A 22,736-nucleotide genomic window follows, 5' to 3' on the forward strand; every position below is an offset into this window, starting at 1 on the left:
AAAGCAGCTTTAAAATTGAATGCACAAAACCATGTTCTTCAGTCTTCATTCAAATACCCTGACTTTTTCATTCCAAATAACACAAAAGGACTTTACAAAGCTCTGCCACCCAGCAACACTTTATGAGACACAAGGAAACATGCTCACTGGATCTTTCCTTACTTTGTCACATACGTCAAAATGTGCTCCCTTTTGGGCTCTTGGCAGACCAGTTCATTACTTGGAGCTTTTCTTAAATTGTGTTCACACAATTTTATTAGTGTGTCCAAATCTATAGTTTCCAGAAGCCAAAACTGCACCAAACATGTTCCAAACTTATTATTACTTCTGTCCACCCTCTATTGGACCAAATGCACATTATCTCAGGCATTTCTTTGGGCATACACAACATCCCTTTCACAGCTTGATCATTCGCATAGGCCACATGCCTCCGGAAGGCTGTAAACCATCACTGGCTTTGTACCTACATCTACCCACTATGTGCAAACCCTAGCCTACACTCACACTCACTTTGTGACCGCATCCCTTCTCTGAGGACCCACAAGGATTTGCTAAACCCTAACACTCCTAAGCTACCCTGTACATGTCCTCAAGTTGTCTTGGCACATGAATCTGATGTCAAGTGCACACCCGTGCCATGGCATAAATCTCAGCATACTCAGCATGTTCTTTGGTTTAGACAGCACTTACGGCATTAGCAAGGCTAGTATATGGTCTTATGAGCAGTCGGCAGCATGAGCTAATCCCAAAGGAGGGAAGTGATGCCTTCTACAAATGATATCTAATGCTTATAAGGGCCTTGGGAGAGCAGGTCGACCAGATGAAGGGCTGTTGGCCTGTTTATATGTCCACGGCTTGCCGGAAATCAATATTAAATGCTGTCTCATGGTCAAACGTGTGGTCTAGATGCTGTTCATGCTGCTGACAGTGCCAAAGATCATGTAAGTGCATCAGCCACCTTTTGGGCAGGCCAAAGGCCTCATGAAGTTGTAAAGTTATATATCTTTTTGTAACATAGTAATATACTGAATACCAACAGCCATCTCTCTCTCTCTCTCTCTCTCTCTCTCTCTCCTCTGTCTAATGATTTCATTAATCATCTGCAGGTGTTCCATAATCAGGCTTAGGGTTGGATCACAGAAGAAAGCTTCCATGCATGCAGCATCTGAGGAATCTTGAAAACAGGAGAGTGAAGTGTCTTCAAAGACGCTCCATCTTTCCCTGATATTTCTTTCAGTCTTTGATGGTACTCCAGAACTGTTCTTGCACTTTTCAAGAAAAATCTAGAGCTCTTCGCTAGGCACTTATCTATTCTCTATCTCTATTGCATCAAGTTCTTTGTCTTGTGAACATTTTGCACAAGTCGTCTTTTCTTACATGGTATCAGAGCTTAGGCTCTAGACAAAGCTTGTTGGCAAGTGGCTCTTTAGTAGCATATTTGGACAAACGGCTCAACCTACAGCCGAATAGGCTCGACCACCACCATTCAGTGATGGTTAGTTGGCTGGAACCAACTATACAATCTGGAAGTTCAAATTAAGGTCCATTTTGTACTCTTATGGGTTGTGGGAGAGAGCCATTGGGATTGATGTGAGGCCGCCGGGACCAATTCCAGATGTGTCAGATCCAACTCAAACAATGCCACCAGATCCAACTCTTGTTATGGCATGTAAGAGAAGGAACATGTATGCTCTATGTGCCATCATTACCAACGTCAATGATTTTGTAACGACTCTAATGCAGCATACTGAGTATACCACTACCACAACTCAAGCATTGGTGTTTCTACAGAACCAATACAAAAGGACAAATTAGACAAGGATGCAAAACCTTCAGAATCAACTAGCTTCAGGGAGACTTTCTGATGGAGAAGCAGCCAAGCACTTCATTACGCAGATCAAGGATCTGCGAGATCAGATGGCCGCGATTGGGATCAACAGGTCAAGTGAAGATCTAGCATCATGTAGATGCATCAAGATCTTGCCCCTGAAGTATGATGGCTTGGTCACCTCATTGAACACTCAAGTGAGGAATCCTCCTTTGAAGAGTTTAGTGCTACGCTCGTGACACTTGAAATGCATTAGATGGCTAAAAATGGTGGTGAATCCGCTTTCTCAGCGAGCACAAAGAAAGATAAGGGGAACAACCCCTCTTCGTTTCGAAAGAAGAAGAAGAAGAAGAAGAAGAAATGCTTCTACTGCCAGACAAGATCAGCTACATACAAGCAAAATGCGGACAACAAAAAGCAGATGAAAAGAATGGCACAAGGAGTCATCAAATAACAATGCTCAAGTTGAATTGGAGCTCTTTGTAGCGATAAAAGAGATCCGTGCAAAGACAAAGCATCCTTTAGCACCTGATGGTTTGTGGATCATCAACAATGGAGCATCCCGACACATGACCGATCAAAGAGCTAGAATAGCTTCCTACAATCAGTAGGGGAGCCCATCTTGGTAGCGGTCGGCGGAAATAATGCCAAATGCCCAACAAGACACACGTACTATTTCTTTTGTATCAAACAATAGTGATACTAAAAAGTTGTTAGATGTCCTCTATGTACTAGATATCAAGTGAAATCTACTATCCGTTGCGACCGTAATAAACTATGACATGAGGGTTTACTTTGATCGGGTGGTTCGAATCATTTTGGATGCCAGCGGCAGCAACGACATTGGAAGAGGTACTAGGCGCAACAATCTGCATAAATTATCAACGTTTTCTGCTAGGGCCGATGTGGGCACAAGCAAGCTTTGCATGGACACCTCGAGTATGTGGTCTCGAAAAAGAGATACATAAGTTTGGGATTGTGACGCACATACTAACATTTTCAAAGGTGTCAGATGCATGTGAAACTTGTATGATGGGTAAGCAACATTGACAACCCCTTCCGCAAGAGAGCAACGACAAAGCTAAGTCTCCTCTAGAGCTTGTATATGTTGATCTTGTGGTAAGATGCCTACCTCTGCACTAGGTTTTTCTTCCTACTTTTTGTTATTGATCGATGATTTTAATAGAAAGATGTGGGTGTACTGTCTTCGGAATAAGGCAGATGCAAAGTTTAAATCATGGCTAAGTTGGTCGAGAATGAGACAAGAAAGAAGCTGAAGAAGTTTTGAGCAAATCGGAGTGGTGAGTTTACATCAAGTGAATTCAATGCCTTCTACAAGGAACATGGGATCAAGAGACACTTCTGCATGGTGAATTCGATGCCTTTTGCATGGAGTGCGGGACGAAGAGACACTTCAGCATTGTGAATACAATGCCTTCTGCAAGGAGCATGTGATCAAGAGACACTTCAGCATTGTGCATTGTGAATACAATGCCTTCTGCAAGGAGCATGTGATCAAGAGACACTTGACCACTCCTCAACAAAATGGGATCGTTGATCGCAAGAACCAAACAGTTGTGGAGATGGCACGGAGGGCATAAATCGTAGAAGGGATTTGCACAAGTCGAGGGCTTTCAGGAGACATTTGCCCTGACAGCTAGATTGACTACAATTCGTAAAGTACTAGCCTTGGCTACCCATGAGAAGTGGTCAGTCATGCAAATGGACGTGAAGTCTACCTTTTTGAATGGACATCTCAAAGAGGAGAAATATTTTTTGTGATGCTCGGCTCAAAAGGCAAGGTATGCAAACTTTGGAAGGCATTGTAGGGCTGAAACAGGCCCGTCAAGCTTGGTACGAGTGATTCAATGCATATTTTGCGAGTATTGCTCTTTCTAAAAGCCCATCAAATGCAAATTTGTATATTTTCTCTATGCAAGGCAAGTACATGATCATTGATGATCATAGTCCTTCATGTGGATGACCTTATTCTTTTGATGGGGAACCATGAGGAGACGATCCAACAAACGAAGGAGATGTTGAGTTTAAAGTTTGAAATGACAGACCTTGGGCTTATGCTTCAAGGGTGGTAGCACTTGGACTATTCTGCTTCTTCATGTCCAAGTCTCCATTCTTCGGCAGCATCTTCCCGTCGTTTCTCATGGTCTTCTTCGTCTCTTTCACGGTCAGCCAAGGAGCTTGCCATACATTTCTTTTCCTTGTAGCTCTAACTTCCCATACCTTCCAATCAGCAGCTTCTCAGTCTTCCTGGATTTGCTCCCATGCCTCCTGTTCCTTCCAAGCCTACGTTCCTCCATCATCTTCCAGTTTCACTGATTCATCATCTATATCTGCAGAGCCACCAAGGCTTGCATCATGTGCAAAAGCTATGCTAGGCTACACCCACTAGAGGGGGGACAAATAGAGGGGAGGCCTGGTCCTCCTTGTGGAAAGGAGTCAGGTTGTAGATGGAGTCCTTGCTATCCATGGTAATGCTCTTCGTGCAATGCAATTCAACCATACACGCCTGCAAAGAATATGAAAACTTCTTACCACACATGAAAAATCTTAGTCCTCAACATTCTGTTGTTTAGGCTTTGTTTTTATACCCAATTCAAAGAGTCTGGCAGAAGCAGTTACTTAAAAATGAAATTATGCGCAAAGATAGTTTAAACAACAGGATTAAAGCGTGCACATTCGTGCACATAGATGCTGCACTTGAACCCAATGGCCAGGATCCCCCCTTCCCCCTCTGTGGGGTATTTGCTTTACTGATATGAGACTATATTATAAACTGGCTATGGCTAATTTCTACAGTCACCTCAGTTGTGCTCTCGTGTGTTTTGACATACTGGGAACCTGGGCACTCATCTTAGCACTCTCCCTTCCTTTTTCCAGCAATCCACTGCTGAAACATGCTGTTGATATTTTTCTTCCACAAACAAACGAGGAAGGGCTCCCCATACTGTTGCTGCTGTGCATCTCATCCCTTGCCGTGCACCTATCTGCTCATTCCAGCCCTTCTGCCCGCCGATTCACCTCGGCCCTGTCCTGCCCACCTCTCCTCCTGCCCGCCATTCACCTCACCCCACTCCTCTCTGTGCACATCTCCTCCTGTCCGCCATTCACCTCCTCTCTGCGCACTTCCCTCCTACCCACCATTCACCCCGCCCCTCTCTCTCCTGTGCATCCAGCCCTTCCTTGTGCCTCGACCACTTCTTTGCCTGCACCAGCATTTCTCTGCCCGTCCCTTGATTGAATTATGGCTTCTGCCCAAGCCAATCCCACAAGCCGGGAGAACTATCAATTTTTCACAAGATCAGCTCCTCATCCTCCCAAGTGACATCGACAATGAAATGAAAACAACTCTCATTGGGAGAGTCTATGGCTCTCACCCCTCCCATTTGCAAGCAAGAGATTGGCTTCTCGCCACCCTCCCATCAGAACTGGTTGTGTACTTCCTTGATGTGCATTTACTTGGACGAGGGTTCTTCCAAGATGACTTCAAATCCCTAGAAGTTACATCTCAGGCATTTGTTGGCAACCCATTGGGAGAGTCTATGGCTCTCATCCCTCCCATTTGCAAGCTGGAGACTGGATTCTTGCCACCCTCCTGTCAGAACTGGCTGTGTAGTTCCTCGATGCACATTTACTCGGACGAGGGTTCTTCCAAGATGACTTCAAATCCCTAGAAACCACGTCTCAAGCACTTAATGGTAACCCATTCCCCCTTTGCCCACGGAAATTATTCTTCTCGAGAACCCAGTGGGACTTTGATCCTGTGGGCAGAGGATCATCGCCTTACTCCAATCTCCCGCTCTTCCACGGGTTCATTGGAAGCTGTTGGCTCTTCCATAGGAGCTGCATTTGGCCAAGTATTGAAAGAACCTATCCTTCTAGGATTACCTTCGTGTGCTTCCATAGCGGTTACTGCCACTTGTGATGGGGTGCCCCGAGTTCTTGTTCTTGTTCCTGACCCATCCATCACTGATGGTTACATCTTATTAACAGAGACAAGATGGTTCACATTTTCGACAGAGGACGGAGATTGTTGGCAAATCAAAACATTGTCTTATTTGCTGCTAGCAGAGTCATCTTGCTAGAGATTGGAGACCTTGAGGACCCTCTACAACTTCACCTACATCCACTTTGCTTGATTGTTGCATGTGTGTGTGTGTGTGTGTGTGCTGCAACCTTTGTCTCCACTCCAACAATTGGTATCAGAGCAGGTTCTCTTGGCCGGCCATAGTCACCAGAAATGTTTCGGGATTTTTGAGGTTTCGGGACACAATGTGTCGTCTTTCGACTAAGAAAAATGGAAGTTTCATAGTTTTTTCTATATAAATACATAAAATGGTTTAGAACTTGTAGTTTGTAGAATTATTTGTAGGCCTACCTGGTGCTAGCTAGCCACTTAAAGTATGGTAAAAGCTTTTAGGCAATGGTGGTCACAATTGGGCAATTGGGGAGTTGTGGAATTGTGACTCGTGAGAAATTGGGCAATTGTGAGAAATTGGGGATTTATGAGAAATTGGGCAATTGAGAACTTAGGGAATTGGGATTATTGGGGAATTTGTGAGAAATTGGGGGAGAGAGGAGGAGGAGGAGGAGGAGGGGAAGGAGAAGAAGAAGAAGAAGAAGAAGAAGAAAAAGAAGAGGTGACTGCAAATCGTATGCGAGAGAGAGAGAGAAAAGAAAGAAAGAAAGATATATTAAGCGTCCACTAAAGACCGAATGGGCCTATGAGACCAAAGTGATACAATAATGTCCATGGCATATCTCATCATGGAATGGAAAATAAAACAGAAAGAAAACATAAACATAGCTATCTCACTGGGGTGATACAAAACTGTCCATGGAAACTCATCATGGAATACTAAGAACATAGAAACATGAGAGCAACATCAGCTCCGAGTAGACGGTATACCACTCTCCAAAATATCAAGCATGGGGCTGATGAGTATGGCCGAGAGGTCTCCCTCAGCTATGTCACGTGGAAAGGTAGCTCGATGTGGCGGTGGAGCATGTCTTGGATTTGGAGCTGATGAGGTGATCGTGGCCGACCGGGGGGGGGGTCTCGAGGGCGTCGGGCACACTTGAGTGCAGAGGCTCGGTTCGAGGTAACTCCTCTCGGGAGAGGTAGGTCCAGAGCAACTCCTGGGTCCGGAAGAAATTCGTGTTGGTTGGCTGGCGAGGGAGGGTTGGGGCCGAGGCTCTCTCAAGAAGGTTTCCCTGTGTCTGCGGAGCTCAAGTAGAAAGAGGCCCAGGCAACGCTGGTCCTGGAAGTCAATGATCGTGGAGAGTGGACCGAATCCCTCGCGAAATAGACAGTGAAACCTCCAGCGGATCTCATAGTATACTGGGCAGCGGCATATGTAATGCTCCTCCGTCTCAACCTCTATGTAGCATAGTCAGCAGATCCTCTCCTCTCTGGATCTCTGTATGAGCTTCCCGGCTCTGAAGATGCGCTCAGCTCTATGAAACCGATCCCGTCAAGTGGGAAAGACTCCGTTGGACACCCACACGCTTAATAGCACAACTTTAAAACCACAAATATGAAATGGACAACTTAAAACAACTTGAAATTTAAATGAAATGAAATGGAAAGATGGACACCAGCACTGGGGCCGGAACGGGCCGACCCCCCCCTCAATATATGATATATTTATTGGGAGTATTTAATAAATACAATGCTCCATGGGTTCCAAGAACCAGATAATGTCCATGTACATATGAAAACAGTACCAAACAAGTAGGCTCGAATTTCGATGTAGAAGCTCGAAGCAGAACGACCACTAGTGTGGTCCAATCGCTACGGTCCTGTGCTTTCACTGGACTCCGCAGAGAGCGCCTCACTGGTGTTCCGAGACCACGCACAAACAGGCGCTCTCGTACTAACGCCTGGCTCTCCCAATCTCAGCACCTTTGGACCGAGGTTCGCCAATATAGCTTGGACAACCCGGCACCGAACGGGTGTTGGCCGAGCAGGATGAATCTTTTATCAGATTTAAACATAAAATACTTTATTCAAATCTGAAAATCACTTACTTGTAGATGGTTGATAGGAAACCAATACCCATGTGTGCAGTTACTAGTGACGGACACCAAGATGCAACAGCACGTCGAGGGGAGTAGTGGCCTGTAGAAAGATATAGCCTCCTGAAGAAGAGAGAGCAACCGCCTATGAAAGAAGACACAACCTCTTGCCAAAAAGAAGTTGGAGTAGCCGCCTTAGGAGAGAAATGCCTTGCTGACTGCAGTGGAGAAAAGGCAGCCTGATGGAGGAGATGGAGGCGCACAGTCACCTACAGGAGGGAAGGTGGTGTAGATGCAAGAGTTGGTTGCCTGGTTGTACAGAAACGCAGCCAGCATCCAGAGGTGCAGTCGCTAGCAGTAGAGATACAAACATGCGCCTGTGTGGGAGAGGTAGAAGCAGTCGCCTGTATGGGTTAGGCGCAGCAGTACATCAGCCACCTGTAGAGGGGCAGGCGCAGCCAGCAGCACTGCAGCAGTCGCCCTCTTGAAGAACATGCGCCAGAGGGAGAGATAGGATCATGCGCCTGGATATTCAGAGACACAGCCCGCAGCCTGGTTGCTGTAGGAGCAGAGGCACATATAAATTCAGCAGCAGCCGCCTGGGAGCATGATTGGTTGCAGCCAGTAGTGCAGGGGCAACAGTCGTTTGTAAGAGAGGAGGCGCAGGTTGGTGAAAAATAAAAACGCCTGAAGGAAGCGATTGGTTTCATGCTTGAAGAAGGGAGTCTCTTTTAATAAAATTAAAGTGAAGATAAAACTAGAGATTTCCCACGCATGCATGAAGGGGGACTAGTGGGGGTTGGTGACCATGCCCACCCCCACACTCACTTAAAAGTGGGGCTCCCCACCTTGGCCCCAAAGTGGGTGCCCAAAGGGGGTGCCCACTTTTAAATAAGTGTGAACACCTAACCTTATAAAATAAAGGGTTAGAATTAAAAAAACATTAAAACAACATGTGTAACATACTTACCACCTGTTCACATGCACTAAAACTCGTCAGAATACAGAGCAGACTTCACGACTCACTGGCAGGCGTCCCCGCTCGGTAAGTAACACGTCAAGCAGGCAAACACACAAATACATGTCATGCGAAAACAGTTTCAAGCATGCAAATCATGTGTGCATGTGCAAATAGTAACATGGACATATCTCCCGTTCATGGAACAAGTACAAAATATCTGTCGGCACAAAACTGGCACGACATAAAAACATAAAAACCTGGTCTTCCTATGGAGTGACAGTCCCATAGGTAAGACACAGTTCCAGGCACGAGTTTCCCTATGGTGTGACAATCCCATAGGCAAAACACGGCACGAATACTGGCTCTTCCATGGCGTGACAGTCCCATGGGTCGAACACAGTCCAGGTCATACACGGGTGGCACTGGTCTGGCTCCCGTCCATATGACACCATCCTGCTAACACACGGGTGGCACCAGTCTGGCTCCCGTCCATGTCAGCAAAATACTGGCCTCTTCACATGAGACACTGGCCTGGCCTCAAGTGAACGAGACGCAAAAACTGGAGATGGACCAAATGGTGACATCCCCCCGGGCTTCTAAAGAGTTGACCTCAACTGAAAAGCCTCAAGATATGCCTGCAACAATTGCGGATAATCTTCAAAATAATCCTCATTTACCCATTTGGCATCAATAGGCAAATAATTCTTAAACTTCACAAGGTATCTCCTGGAAAGCTTTCCTGCAGGTAGCTTTCTCTCCTTGTGAAAAACAATCTGTTCTGGCTGGAGGATCTCCTCAAGCTCTTCAATCTCTGGCGGATCTTCTGTGATGACAGGCTCATCAGGATCTGGCCCCACATATTTCCGAAATAGACTCACATGAAAAGCATTGTGAATCTTCCAATGACTAGGTAAAGCAAGCCTGTAGGACACTTCATTGATCGTGTGAATCACCTTGAAGGGTCCATAATAGCGAGGAGAAAGCTTAGGATATGATCCTTCTCGTCCTGGCCTCTTCCGAAGCCTAGCCTTCTCAAATTTCAGCAATACCCAATCACCTTCTTTGACTTCCATGTCCCTTCTATGCTTGTCAGCAGCCATTTTATGCTTATCCTGAGATCTTGCAATGGCTGTCCGCACCTGACCAAAGGCAACATCCAAGTCACGAACATATTCATCAGCTGCAAAAATCTCATCCTTGGTACGAAGGATGGGTGGCAAGACCACTCTGCCATAAATAATCTCAAACGGAGCCTTTCCTGTGGAAGCATGGATCGTATTGTTGTAGGCAAACTCAACAAGTGGAAGATACTTCTCCCATGCACTCTTTTGATCTGCCACATAACACTTCAACAAATCCAACACGGCTGAATTTGCAGCTTCACTTTGGCCATCCGTTTGGGGATGATAAGCTGATGAAAACTCAAGCTTAGTACCCATATTATCAAACAAAGCCCTCCAAAATAGGCTTGTAGTCCTGGGATCTCTATCCCCAACAATGGATTTAGGCATACCATGATGCTTGAAAATATTAGCAAGAAAAAGCTTTACCATATGATCAGCTTTGATGGTTTTCTTGACGGGCAAGAAATGAGCTTGCTTGCTAAACCTGTCGACAATAGTCCAAATAGCATTATTCCCATGCTGGGATCTAGGCAAATCCATAATAAAATCCATCGTGATACTTTCCCAAGGTTGCGAGGGAATAGGCAATGGCTGCAAACCTGGAGGCTTTTGCCTATCAAATTTCACCTTTTGGCAAGTGATACATGCATGCACATAAGCCTCAATGTCTTTACGCATGCTTGGCCAAAAGAAATACCTCTGAATCATGCGAGTAGTAGGCATAATACCTCGATGACCAGCATATGGTGGAGCGTGACATTCGTCCATAACCTTTGGACGCAAATCCTTCACCACACATAGGCAATTATCCTTCATTAGATAACCCTCGTTGATAACATAAGAGGCATGAGAATGACCAGCCATCAAATCAGTCCATATATGGCAAAAATCAGCATCCAAATGATACAAATCTCTCATAGCAGATAGATCTCCATGAGAGGCCACTGAGACTGCAGCAACATAAGGCCTCCTAGATAGTGCATCGGCCACTACATTTTTCTTTCCTGGAGTATGCACAATCTGAAAATGAAACATGGAAAGAAAATTTGCCATTCTCATCTGCTTCTCTCAAAGCTTGGTTTGAGATAGAAAGTATCTCAAGCTTTGATGATCTGTCTTGACTACAAATTCAGCCCCAAGAAGGTAATGTTTCCAAATCTTTAAGGCGTGAATTACAGCCAAGAGCTCTTTCTCATAGATATCCATATGAAGCTCAGCATCATGCAAACGACGGCTCTCGTATGCAACTGCATGCCCTTCTTGATTTAGGACAGCTCCTATGCAATCACCACAAGCATCACATTCAACCACGAATGACTTGTGCAAGTCAAGAACAATCAATACTGGACCACATATGATAGCATGCTTGAGCTGCAAGAAGGCATCCTGTTCCTTTGAAGTCCATTTGAAAGCAGTTTTCTTCTTCGTGAGATCATGTAGAGGAGTGGCAATCATAGCAAAATGCCTTATGAAACGCCTGTAGTACGAACATAATCCCAGAAAACTACGTACTTGATGTACGTTTTGCAATTCGGGCCAATTCCGAATAGTCTCTATCTTTGCAAGATCCATTGTAACTCCATCTTTGGATACAATATGTCCCAGATAATGAATCTCTGAAAGGAAAAACTCACTTTTCTTGGCATTGACGAAAAGTTTATACTTCCGCAACTCTTCGAACACTGTAACCAAATGAGTTCTGTGTTCCTGTTCATTCTTGGAGAAAACCAAGATATCATCAAAGAAGACTCCTGTAAACTTGCGATGGGGTCGGAATATCCTATCCATCATACGATTAAAAGTAGCGGGAGCATTGGTGAGACCAAAAGGCATTACCAAGAATTCATATAATCCGAAGGCTGTCCTGAATGCAGTCTTATGGACATCTTGTGGCACCACGCGTATCTGGTGATAACCACTCTTCAAATCAAGTCTGCTAAAACAAGCCGACCCATCAAGCTTATCCAAGATATCATCAATACGTGGAATTGGGAATCTGTTCTTGATGGTAAGCTTGTTCAAAGCTCTATAATCCACACACATACGGAATGATCCGTCCTTCTTTTGAACAAGAAGCACAGGAGAGCAGTAAGGTGAGGAACTGGGCTGAACCAAACCTTTCTCTAAAAGCTCGTTTACCTGCCTCATGATTTCTTCTTGTGCAGCACTCACTCGGTATGCGGGTTTGTTAGGAGGAGAACTACCTGGCACAAGATCTATGCGGTGATCTTCGGGCCTTTGGGGAGGTAATTCACCTGGCAATGAGTCAGCAAAACAGTCTTTGAATGCATTAAGAAAATTCAGCCTATCATTAGACATAGCATCCACATTTTGATGATTTGGCACAAGACTATCACGCACAAAAACCAAGTACGCTAAAAGACTCTTTTTCATTGCTTTATTAATTTGGATGTGTGATACAAGTGGGATGGAATCCCCTTCTTTGCCAGCATCAATAAAGTGCATGCGGCCTTTATGCATAAAAGAAATCATATTGGACTTGTAGTCTTTGCGGGGCTCAAGCCTATGGTGCCACGGCTTGCCCAACAATACATCACATCCATTCAGTGGAGCAACTAAGAAATGCTCATTATCAAGATAGCCCTGTATATGGATGCGCAACTTCCCTATCAAAGGGGTAACCTGCACCTCTTTACCAATAAATGCAGCTTCGGCTTCAATCTGAGGTCCCATGTTTTCAACCTCAATACCCAATGCAGCTGCCATTTGCATAGAGATGAAATTGTCAGTTGCACAATCATCAAACATGAAGAGTGCGGGCTAATCCTTGATTTGCCCCCAAGCCTTGCAAACCATACGCTCTTTTGCATCATGACCTATATTACCTTGCACATCAGGAACTGCATGAACATTTGCTTTGGTGTGCTTGTCCTCGTGCTTTGATTTGCGATCTGGGCATTGTCGGAACATGTGGTCTTTGCTACCACAAGAAAAGCATTTTCCATCCTTGGCATATTGCTCTCTTTGCTCCGGGGTTAATCCAAATTTGTTCTTCCTTGGGCCCTGTTCTTTAGATGTGTTATTTTCAGCTTTACCACCCTTGTAGGGCTCCCGGAAGTTCTTTTTAGGTGGCTGTCCACCCTTTTGCTGATTTGGGACAGCCTTGTCCTTTCCCTTGAAACCTCCTTGATCCTGCTTGATCTTGAGTACCAATTGCTCCGTAGCAAGAGCAGAAGCTGTGAGTTGTTGCAACGTATGTTTCGGGTGCAATTCAATGCCCGAACGGTATGCTGGTTGCAGTCCAGAACGAAACTTCCTCTTTCTTTCATCCTCAGTGATTAGCATGAAGGGAGTCACTTCCAGCAACACTTTCCAGAATTTGTTAACATACTGTTGCACACTCTCATTATCTTTTTGTTCCAGCCTGTCCCACTTTTGAGTGAGAGTTTGCTCCGCATTGGGTGGCAAGAACTGAGCATAAAATCTATCTTTGAGTTGCTTCCAAGTGGAGATGGGATCTTTGGTGATCTTTTCAGTGATCCACCAATGAGCAGCAGTCCCTTTCAAAAACATGCTAGCATGGCGTACCTTTGACTTTTCTGTAAAGTCCTCATCGCTAAAAGCAATGTCGAACTGCGCCACAAACGCTAACACCTTAGAAGCATCATGTTCACCATGAAAGACATCAAATTTGACAGATTTATCACCTGCTTTGAATTCCTTGAGCTTCCTGGCATGAGGCTCATGGTCTTCTCTTTTCCTTTTCCCCTTATCCAACAGGGTAGCCCTATCTGCATGGGCTCCATGGGCCGTCATAGAAGCTTCATGGGGCACGGTGGCATGTGCTCCACGAACTCGAAACTCAGATGCATGTGACTTGCCTGCATATGGCATGGTCTCTCCATGAGACAACTCAGAAGGCAAAATTTTTCTGGAAGTAGACCTTGTTGGGTGTTGGACTCACACACTCACACACACAAACCTGCACATTAGGGTTAGGTGCAGGGTAGAGAAGCTCACACACAGAAAATGAGAGAGAGAGAGAGAGCCAAAAGTGTGGTATCCACAAAATGCAAGTCAACCCTTGCATGTGTGCCACATCCATATAATATAGAACTACAAAATATTATATGTGTCCTTTCACACTTGATGTCCAAGGGGAAAAACCACATGGGAAAAAGTGCCCTTGGTTAAGCCCTGTTCACACATAGCACTACTATAAGTGAGCATATGCCTACAAATCCCCCCCGTAGTGGAAGTGTGAACCTGTACAAGGGTAGCAGATCACTCTCTGTATGAGAGTAAGCCCAAAGCTTTGCGGAAAGCTTCAAACTTTTCTCGAGGTAAAGCCTTTGTGAATAGATCTGCAACATTATCCTGTGTAGAGCAATAAGATAAACTGATCTCCCCTGCATGTAGCCTCTCTCTGACATAGTGATAATGAATCTCTATGTGCTTGGTACGTGCATGAAATACTGGATTTCGTGCCACGGCCATAGCACTCTGGCTATCAGTGAGAATGGTGGTGGGTGTCTGCTGACACTCACGAAGATCAGCCAATAGTCTCCTCAACCATACACAATCTACTGTAGCTGTAAAGACTGCCCTGTACTCAGCCTCACAAGTAGATGTAGCAACAGTGGGTTGCTTTTTACTCAACCAAGATATGCATGAGCTGCCAAGAAAAAAACAATTCCCACTGGTGGATTGCCTGGTATCATAATCACCAGCCCAATCTGAATCACTGTATGCATAAAGCTGCAAGCTGCCCCCCCTGGGATAGAACAAACCAAGATCCAGGGTACCCTTAAGATATCGAAAAATGCGTTTGACTGCTTGCCAATGCTTTGTGCCTGGGCTGTGCATGAATTTGCTCAACAAAGACACCCCAAAAGATATGTCTGGCCTTGTGTTACACAAGTAAATGAGGCATCCCACTGCCTGGCTATAAAGGCCGGCCTCAAAAGGCTCTCCAATATCATGCATAGTAAGCCGTACACCTGATTCTACTGGAGTAGAAATGGGCTTACATTCATCCATGTGAAACCTTTTTAGCAAACTTTTTATGTACTTAGTTTGCTGCATAACAATGCCATCATCTGTATGCATAAACTGTATGCCGAGATAGTAGTGTAAAGGCCCCAAATCTGACATATCAAATTCAGCTTTCAAATCAGCTTTGAAATCTGAAATTTGTGCTTTGTTTGTACCTGTAATGAGCATGTCATCTACATACAAGATGACTATGAGAATATCGGCATTGGTTTTCTTCACATATAATGTGCTTTCAACTGGACTATTCTCATAACCTTGGCTGGTTAGATGAGCATGTATCTTATCATACCAAGCTCTTGGAGCTTGCTTTAACCCATACAATGCTTTGTGCAACCAGCATACTTTATGTTCCTCACCAGGAACTACAAAACCAATGGGCTGATTTACATATACTTCCTCCTGTAAATCCCCATTTAAGAATGCAGTTTTGATATCCAATTGATGCACTTTCCATCCTTTATGGGCAGCCAATGCAATCACAGATCTTATTGTGGTCATTCTCGAAGTAGGAGCAAAAGTCTCTTCATAATCTATTCCCTTTTTCTGGGAGTAGCCTTTAGCCACAAGTCTTGCTTTGTACCTGTCAATAGTACCATCAGACTTTCTTTTGACTTTGTACACCCACTTTGTGCCAATTACATGCTTGCCTTTAGGCAATTCCACAAGATCCCATGTATTATTCTTCATGATAGAAGAAATTTCAGCTTGCATAGCTTGCAACCAATGCTCATTCTCATGTGCTTCTTCATAAGAAGAAGGCTCTTCTGAATCAAAGAGACCACCCATTGCGAATGCAGACTCCCCACGATGTACGTTCAAAGCATGGCTGGAACTAGCCCTTGTTCTACCTGTGAGTGGAGCTGCAAGTTTGCTTTCTTGCAAAGTTTTCAGCAACCATCTTGGCACTGACTTGGCTGTGTCTATGGCTGTTTGCTCTTCCCTGACAAGATCTTCCACTTCTTCCACATAAGGGGGCTGAATGGCTGGCTGTTCCACATGTTCTACATGTGGATTTTCTTGTGTAGGGGCTGGCTGATCTGAATCCCCCCTAATTGCAATGGGTAAAAGTCCATCAAACATGTCTTGTATGCCTGTATCATTGCTTTTATATAAGCTGACCATGGGCTGTTCTGAATTTTCAGCAAATACCACATCTCTACTTACAAAAATCCTTCGTGTAGTTGGATTATAAAGACGGTATCCTTTGCTTTCATTGCTGTAGCCCACAAAAATGCATTTAATTGCTTTGTCATCAAGCTTTGTTCGGAGTTGTTCTGGCACATGTGCATATGCCAAACACCCAAATGTACGCATATAATCCACTGTTGGCTTTCGGCTATACCAAGCCTCAAATGGTGTTATGGTTTTCAAAGCTTTTGTTGGACACCTGTTCAACACATGAGTTGCACACATTATAGCTTTCATCCAAAATTTGTGAGGCAACTTTTGTGCTTTCACCATGCATCGTGCCATCTCCATGAGAGATCTATTTTTCCTCTCAGCTACACCATTCTGCTGCGGTGTATAAGGCACAGTACATTGGTGTTTGATGCCCTTTTGAAGCATATAATCCTTGAATGCATTTAACATGTATTCTCCACTTCTATCTGAGCGGAGTGTTTGGACTTTACATGCAACACATATTTTCAGCCATTGCTACAAAGTGTCGAAAGCATGTAAACACATCTTCTTTCGTTTTCAAAGGGTAAGCCCAAGCAAACCTGGAGTAGTCATCAATGAATGTGACAAAGTAAAGATGCCCCCCTATGGATGGTGTCCGCATTGGACCACATACATCACTATGTATGAGCTGTAATTTATTTTCAGCTCTAACAGCTCCATCTTTGGGGAATGGTTTCCGATGCATCTTTCCCAAAATACACCCCTCACATACATGTCTTGGCGGAGACTCAAGAGGTGGCATATTATCAACCATATGATGCTTCTGCAAAAGCATCAAACTCTGAAAATTTACATGCCCAAAACGAGCATGCCATAGCTCTGCATCATGCATAGCAGGAGTGTGGGCAGCCACTGTATTTGCATCATAAGTGCGCTTGTCATAGCTGTCCAGCTTATACAAGCCTTTGTATCGTGTTCCAGAAGTGACTATTTCATAACCCTTTGATGGGTCTTTTACCAAACACTTCCCATCTTCAAATTCAACCTTTAAACCTTGGTTGTTTATGGCTGAGACGGAGAGCAGATTTTTCTTTATCCCTGGAACATACAATACATTTTTCATACATATATTGGCACCATTGGCTGCAATAAGTATGACATTACCAATTCCCTTTACTGGATATGTGGTATGATCTGCACATGATACAGTGCGGCCATTTGAAGCATAAACCAAGTGCTGAAATACATCTTTGCATGAAGTGATGTGGCTCGAAGCACCACTATCAAAATACCATGATGCATTCTGTCTGTCAGATGCAATGCAAGACATATCAGTGTCCGAAGCACTTGGTGTGTCACTAGTGCATGTGACCAAAAAAGTGTACTCTTCCTGGATTACATTAGCTGATTGCTTTGCTTTGTCATCCGAAGAGTCTGCTACTGCATTGCCTGCTTCTTTCTTTTTCTCTTTTGCAATCCGCTTCCTACATTCACTGATGTAGTGTCCAGGCTTATGGCAGTAGTGACATTTGCCCTTCTTTTTGGGCTTGTTTGCATCCCCTTTGTCAGACTTTTCACCACTAGAAGAGGGCTGTCCATGACCAGCCTTGCTAGACTGTTGTCCCCCATGCTTAAAGCTCTTTGCTTTACCCTTATCCTTGGCTGTAAATGCCTTTTCTCCACCACGGTTGCTCGATATGTTTGCTCTTGTTTGCTCTTCCTGCAAGAGTAAACCCACGAGCTCTTCAAAAGTGACGGGATCACCACCTCCCCTCATCGAGAGGTTGAGAGAGGTGTGAAAGCCCAAGTAAGAAGGCGGTAAAGAATGAAGAGTGTTGGTGACCATCTGTTTGTCTGGGATAACCTCATCAATGTTGAGCAATTGTTCCTGCAAATCTTTCACTTTGGTGAGATGATCTGCCATGGAGTCACCCTCATCCATAGAAAGAAGATCCAATTGCCTCTTCAAGTAGGCAACTCTTGCCTCGTTGCGTACCTGATACATTGCTTCCAATGTGTCCCATGCAAGCTTCGATGTCTTGCATGAACGAATGTGCGGAATAATAGTCCTTTTCACTGAAAGGGCTATCAATGACATGGCCTGTGCATCTCTAGAGTCCCATCTCTTCTGCTCTTGTGTGGGAGCAGGATCTACATCAGGAGCTCTTTGAGCACCTCCCCTTTGAGGCGTGGCTGGTTGAATGGTATGTGGGCGTGTGTCATCACCACACACGATGCCCCAAAGCCCTTTGGCTACCAGCAAATTACGGATCATAAAACTCCAGAGGGAGTAGTTAGATCCATCCAGCTTGTCCTCCTGGGTGAGCACACCAAATACATCCGTAGCATTTTGTGCCATGTCAACAAAGTATAACTGCAAGCAAACCAAGCACCAATGTGCACTGCCAGGCAACCAAATGTCCTGTGCAAATGTATGCCTGCAAACCAAAGCAAGTGTAAACCTGCACCAAATTGTCCAATTACATTCAATGTGTATACATACGCGACAAATCGCAGCTGTAATGCCCAATTACATGCTCCAATCAGAAAATCCCCAATTTTTATGCACGCCAATCGCTTCAATGTGCATCTAATTCGCCAATTTTCACAAAAGCCCCAAATTTCTGCAAATGTAAGAGCTCCAATTTGCCAATTTTGACCTCAATTTTGAAAAACCCCCAACTTTTTGCAAATAAGAGAGGTTCAATTTGCTGATTTTGACCTCAATTTCAAAAACCCCTAAATTTCATCTGCAATTTCATTGTCTGCAAAATCGGCATATGACCTGCACTGCAATGGCTGTAGATTTTGTATTTGGATTTGATAAAAAATTTTGACATAGAAATACCTTCAGGCTTGCAGAGTGGCTGGGAGCACACAGTCGAGTGGCCTGCTAGGCACACGGAGGTAGCTGGATGGCGGATGGCTGAGGGCAGCCGATGGGCCAGTCGGCAGAAATCGTCCAAACTATGTAGGGTGAGCAGCACGGCGGAAGCTGGAGTCGGGCAGGTGAGCATGCGTGCCGTGGGCCAACACGAAGGCGCTTCAGAACAAGCGAGCAAATGTTGGGCAGGCGAGCTGGTGGCGGGCAGCAGCCGTGGGCCAGCACGGGAAGCGCTGATTGCGAACAGCGTTGACGATGCGCTGGAGTCGAACAAAAGCCACGGGTGGGCTAGCGCGCACGGAGGCCTGGAACTGAACGGCGACGGCAGGTGAGAGCAGGCGGCGACTGGAACGAAGACGTGCCGGAAGGGAGCACCACCAGACGCCGAACTTGGTCGACGGCCGGAATGGAAAGATGTTGACGTCGACCGGCTGGGGGCTCTGACGGAGGAACGGAACCGACGGGCAATGGGCGGGTGGAGCTGACGGGACTACGTCGGCCGTCGATGGCGGGCCTAGGCTGGCAGCGCTGACGGGAGTACGCCGGCTGTCGATGGCGGTGCCGCCCGCGAGCTGGGCGGCGGTGGTGGGCTCCCCAATAGTGCCGCCCGATTCTGGTGGCTGGAGGGAGGAGCGTCGAAGGAACCGGCGGACGGAAACCTCTGACGGACGGCGACGGAAATTCGCAGTCGACGGAAAAACACAGCGTCGACGGAATTTTGCAGTTTTTTCTGCAGTTTCTGCACAGCCACCACTCCAGGGCCAGCTCCCTGCTCTGATACCAAATGTTGGGTGTTGGACTCACACACTCACACACACAAACCTGCACATTAGGGTTAGGTGCAGGGTAGAGAAGCTCACACACAGAAAATGAGAGAGAGAGAGAGAGAGCCAAAAGTGTGGTATCCACAAAATGCAAGTCAACCCTTGCATGTGTGCCACATCCATATAATATAGAACTACAAAATATTATATGTGTCCTTTCACACTTGATGTCCAAGGGAAAAAACCACATGGGAAAAAGTGCCCTTGGTTAAGCCCTGTTCACACATAGCACTACTATAAGTGAGCATATGCCGTTCACACATAGCACTACTATAAGTGAGCATATGCCTACAGACCTGTCACCATGAGATACATGTCTGGCATGCATGTGACTTTCATGCCCTCCATGAGCACTGGCATACATATATCTATCAGGCTTAGTGCCTTGGGGAGAGGATGCATGTCGAGAGGTGACAGTCACCTCTTCCTTTTGCATAAAAGATTTCAGCCTCTGGGATGCGGGATCTCCATGCTTCAAACGAGGTGGATTTCTGAATTTCAGCTCTCCGTCATCCCCCTCTTTGATATCACCTTTGCGAAGGAGATAGGCAAGTGCCAACTCCCTTGGTTTCTTGCCCACTTCACGAGCCATTGATTCAAAGGTTACATCAACCATAGCATCAGCCTTCCTGGCTTCAATAGCACTTTGCAGATGGGGATCTTCATGCAAAAACTTTAATTCTTGCTCTTGAGCCTGCAAAAGTTTTCTCATATGTTCCATTTCAGCCCTCATAGCATCAGGCTCTTGTTCAAGCATAACTGTCTTTCCTGGAGACAGTTGACCCTTGGATTCACTATCCATAATCCTTTCAAGGGGCTTGTGCCTACCACGCAGGGCATCAGACCCACGAGAAGCACTAGATGGACCCCTCGAATTTGGTACTTCCAAAGAGTTGCCTTGGCTGTCCATTGTGTTTTAAGTTTGCTAAAAGCGGGATGTCCAGTACACAGGTTCGTTTCCCCACTAGGAAGAGGGAAACAACCGTGCTCTGATACCAATGAAACCGATCCCGTCAAGTGGGAAAGACTCCGTTGGACACCCACGCGCTTAATAGCACAACTTTAAAACCACAAATATGAAATGGACAACTTAAAACAACTTGAAATTTAAATGAAATGAAATGGAAAGATGGACACCAGCACTGGGGCCGGAACGGGCCGACCCCCCCCTCAATATATGATATATTTATTGGGAGTATTTAATAAATACAATGCTCCATGGGTTCCAAGAACCAGATAATGTCCATGTACATATGAAAACAGTACCAAACAAGTAGGCTCGAATTTTGATGTAGAAGCTCGAAGCAGAACGACCACTAGTGTGGTCCAATCGCTACGGTCCTGTGCTTTCACTGGACTCCGCAGAGAGCGCCTCACTGGTGTTCCGAGACCACGCACAAACAGGCGCTCTCGTACTAACGCCTGGCTCTCCCGATCTCAGCACCTTTGACCGAGGTTCGCCAATATAGCTTGGACAACCCGGCACCGAACGGGTGTTGGCCGAGCGGGATGAATCTTTTATCAGATTTAAACATAAAATACTTTATTCAAATCTGAAAATCACTTACTTGTAGATGGTTGATAGGAAACCAATACCCATGTGTGCAGTTACTAGTGACGGACACCAAGATGCAACAGCACATCGAGGGGAGTAGTGGCCTGTAGAAAGATATAGCCTCCTGAAGAAGAGAGAGCAACCGCCTATGAAAGAAGACACAACCTCTTGCCAAAAAGAAGTTGGAGTAGCCGCCTTAGGAGAGAAATGCCTTGCTGACTGCAGTGGAGAAAAGGCAGCCTGATGGAGGAGATGGAGGCGCACAGTCACCTGCAGGAGGGAAGGTGGTGTAGATGCAAGAGTTGGTTGCCTGGTTGTACAGAAATGCAGCCAGCATCCAGAGGTGCAGTCGCTAGCAGTAGAGATACAAACATGCGCCTGTGTGGGAGAGGTAGAAGCAGTCGCCTGTATGGGTTAGGCGCAGCAGTACATCAGCCACCTGTAGAGGGGCAGGCGCAGCCTGCAGCACTGCAGCAGTCGCCCTCTTGAAGAACATGCGCCAGAGGGAGAGATAGGATCATGCGCCTGGATATTCAGAGACACAGCCCGCAGCCTGGTTGCTGTAGGAGCAGAGGCACATATAAATTCAGCAGCAGCCGCCTGGGAGCATGATTGGTTGTAGCCAGTAGTGCAGGGGCAACAGTCGTTTGTAAGAGAGGAGGCGCAGGTTGGTGAAAAATAAAAACGCCTGAAGGAAGCGATTGGTTTCATGCTTGAAGAAGGGAGTCTCTTTTAATAAAATTAAAGTGAAGATACAACTAGAGATTTCCCACGCATGCATGAAGGGGGACTAGCGGGGGTTGGTGACCATGCCCACCCCCACACTCACTTAAAAGTGGGGCTCCCCACCTTGGCCCCAAAGTGGGTGCCCAAAGGGGGTGCCCACTTTTAAATAAGTGTGAACACCTAACCTTATAAAATAAAGGGTTAGAATTAAAAAAACATTAAAACAACATGTGTAACATACTTACCACCTGTTCACATGCACTAAAACTCGTCAGAATACAGAGCAGACTTCACGACTCACTGGCAGGCGTCCCCGCTCGGTAAGTAACACGTCAAGCAGGCAAACACACAAATACATGTCATGCGAAAACAGTTTCAAGCATGCAAATCATGTGTGCATGTGCAAATAGTAACATGGACATATCTCCCGTTCATGGAACAAGTACAAAATATCTGTCGGCACAAAACTGGCACGACATAAAAACATAAAAACCTGGTCTTCCTATGGAGTGACAGTCCCATAGGTAAGACACAGTTCCAGGCACGAGTTTCCCTATGGTGTGACAATCCCATAGGCAAAACACGGCACGAATACTGGCTCTTCCATGGCGTGACAGTCCCATGGGTCGAACACAGTCCAGGTCATACACGGGTGGCACT

The 22,736-nt window shown here is 45.6% G+C and overlaps 2 protein-coding genes across 10 annotated transcripts in view; both read right to left on the reverse strand.

Moving 5' to 3' along the window:
- The window catches only part of LOC147622366 (ABC transporter A family member 2-like), a 51,621-nt gene that overhangs the window by 4,802 nt on the left and 24,083 nt on the right, over positions 1 to 22,736 (reverse strand). The gene's annotated exons all lie outside the window — the stretch shown is intronic.
- Positions 46 to 21,222, reverse strand: LOC147622367 (uncharacterized). The gene is made up of 4 exons (XM_086822737.1): positions 20,092 to 21,222; positions 13,499 to 13,853; positions 210 to 293; positions 46 to 102 (listed from the first exon to the last, which is right to left on the reverse strand). Exons 1-4 carry the CDS (start codon positions 20,703 to 20,705, stop codon positions 46 to 48), a joined length of 1,110 nt encoding a protein of 369 aa, XP_086678863.1. The 5' UTR covers positions 20,706 to 21,222.

This window comes from Cibotium barometz, chromosome 29 (genome assembly GCF_041138505.1).
Source record: "Cibotium barometz isolate CiBa-2024 chromosome 29, ASM4113850v1, whole genome shotgun sequence".
In the NCBI taxonomy this organism is placed as follows: domain Eukaryota; kingdom Viridiplantae; phylum Streptophyta; class Polypodiopsida; order Cyatheales; family Cibotiaceae; genus Cibotium; species Cibotium barometz.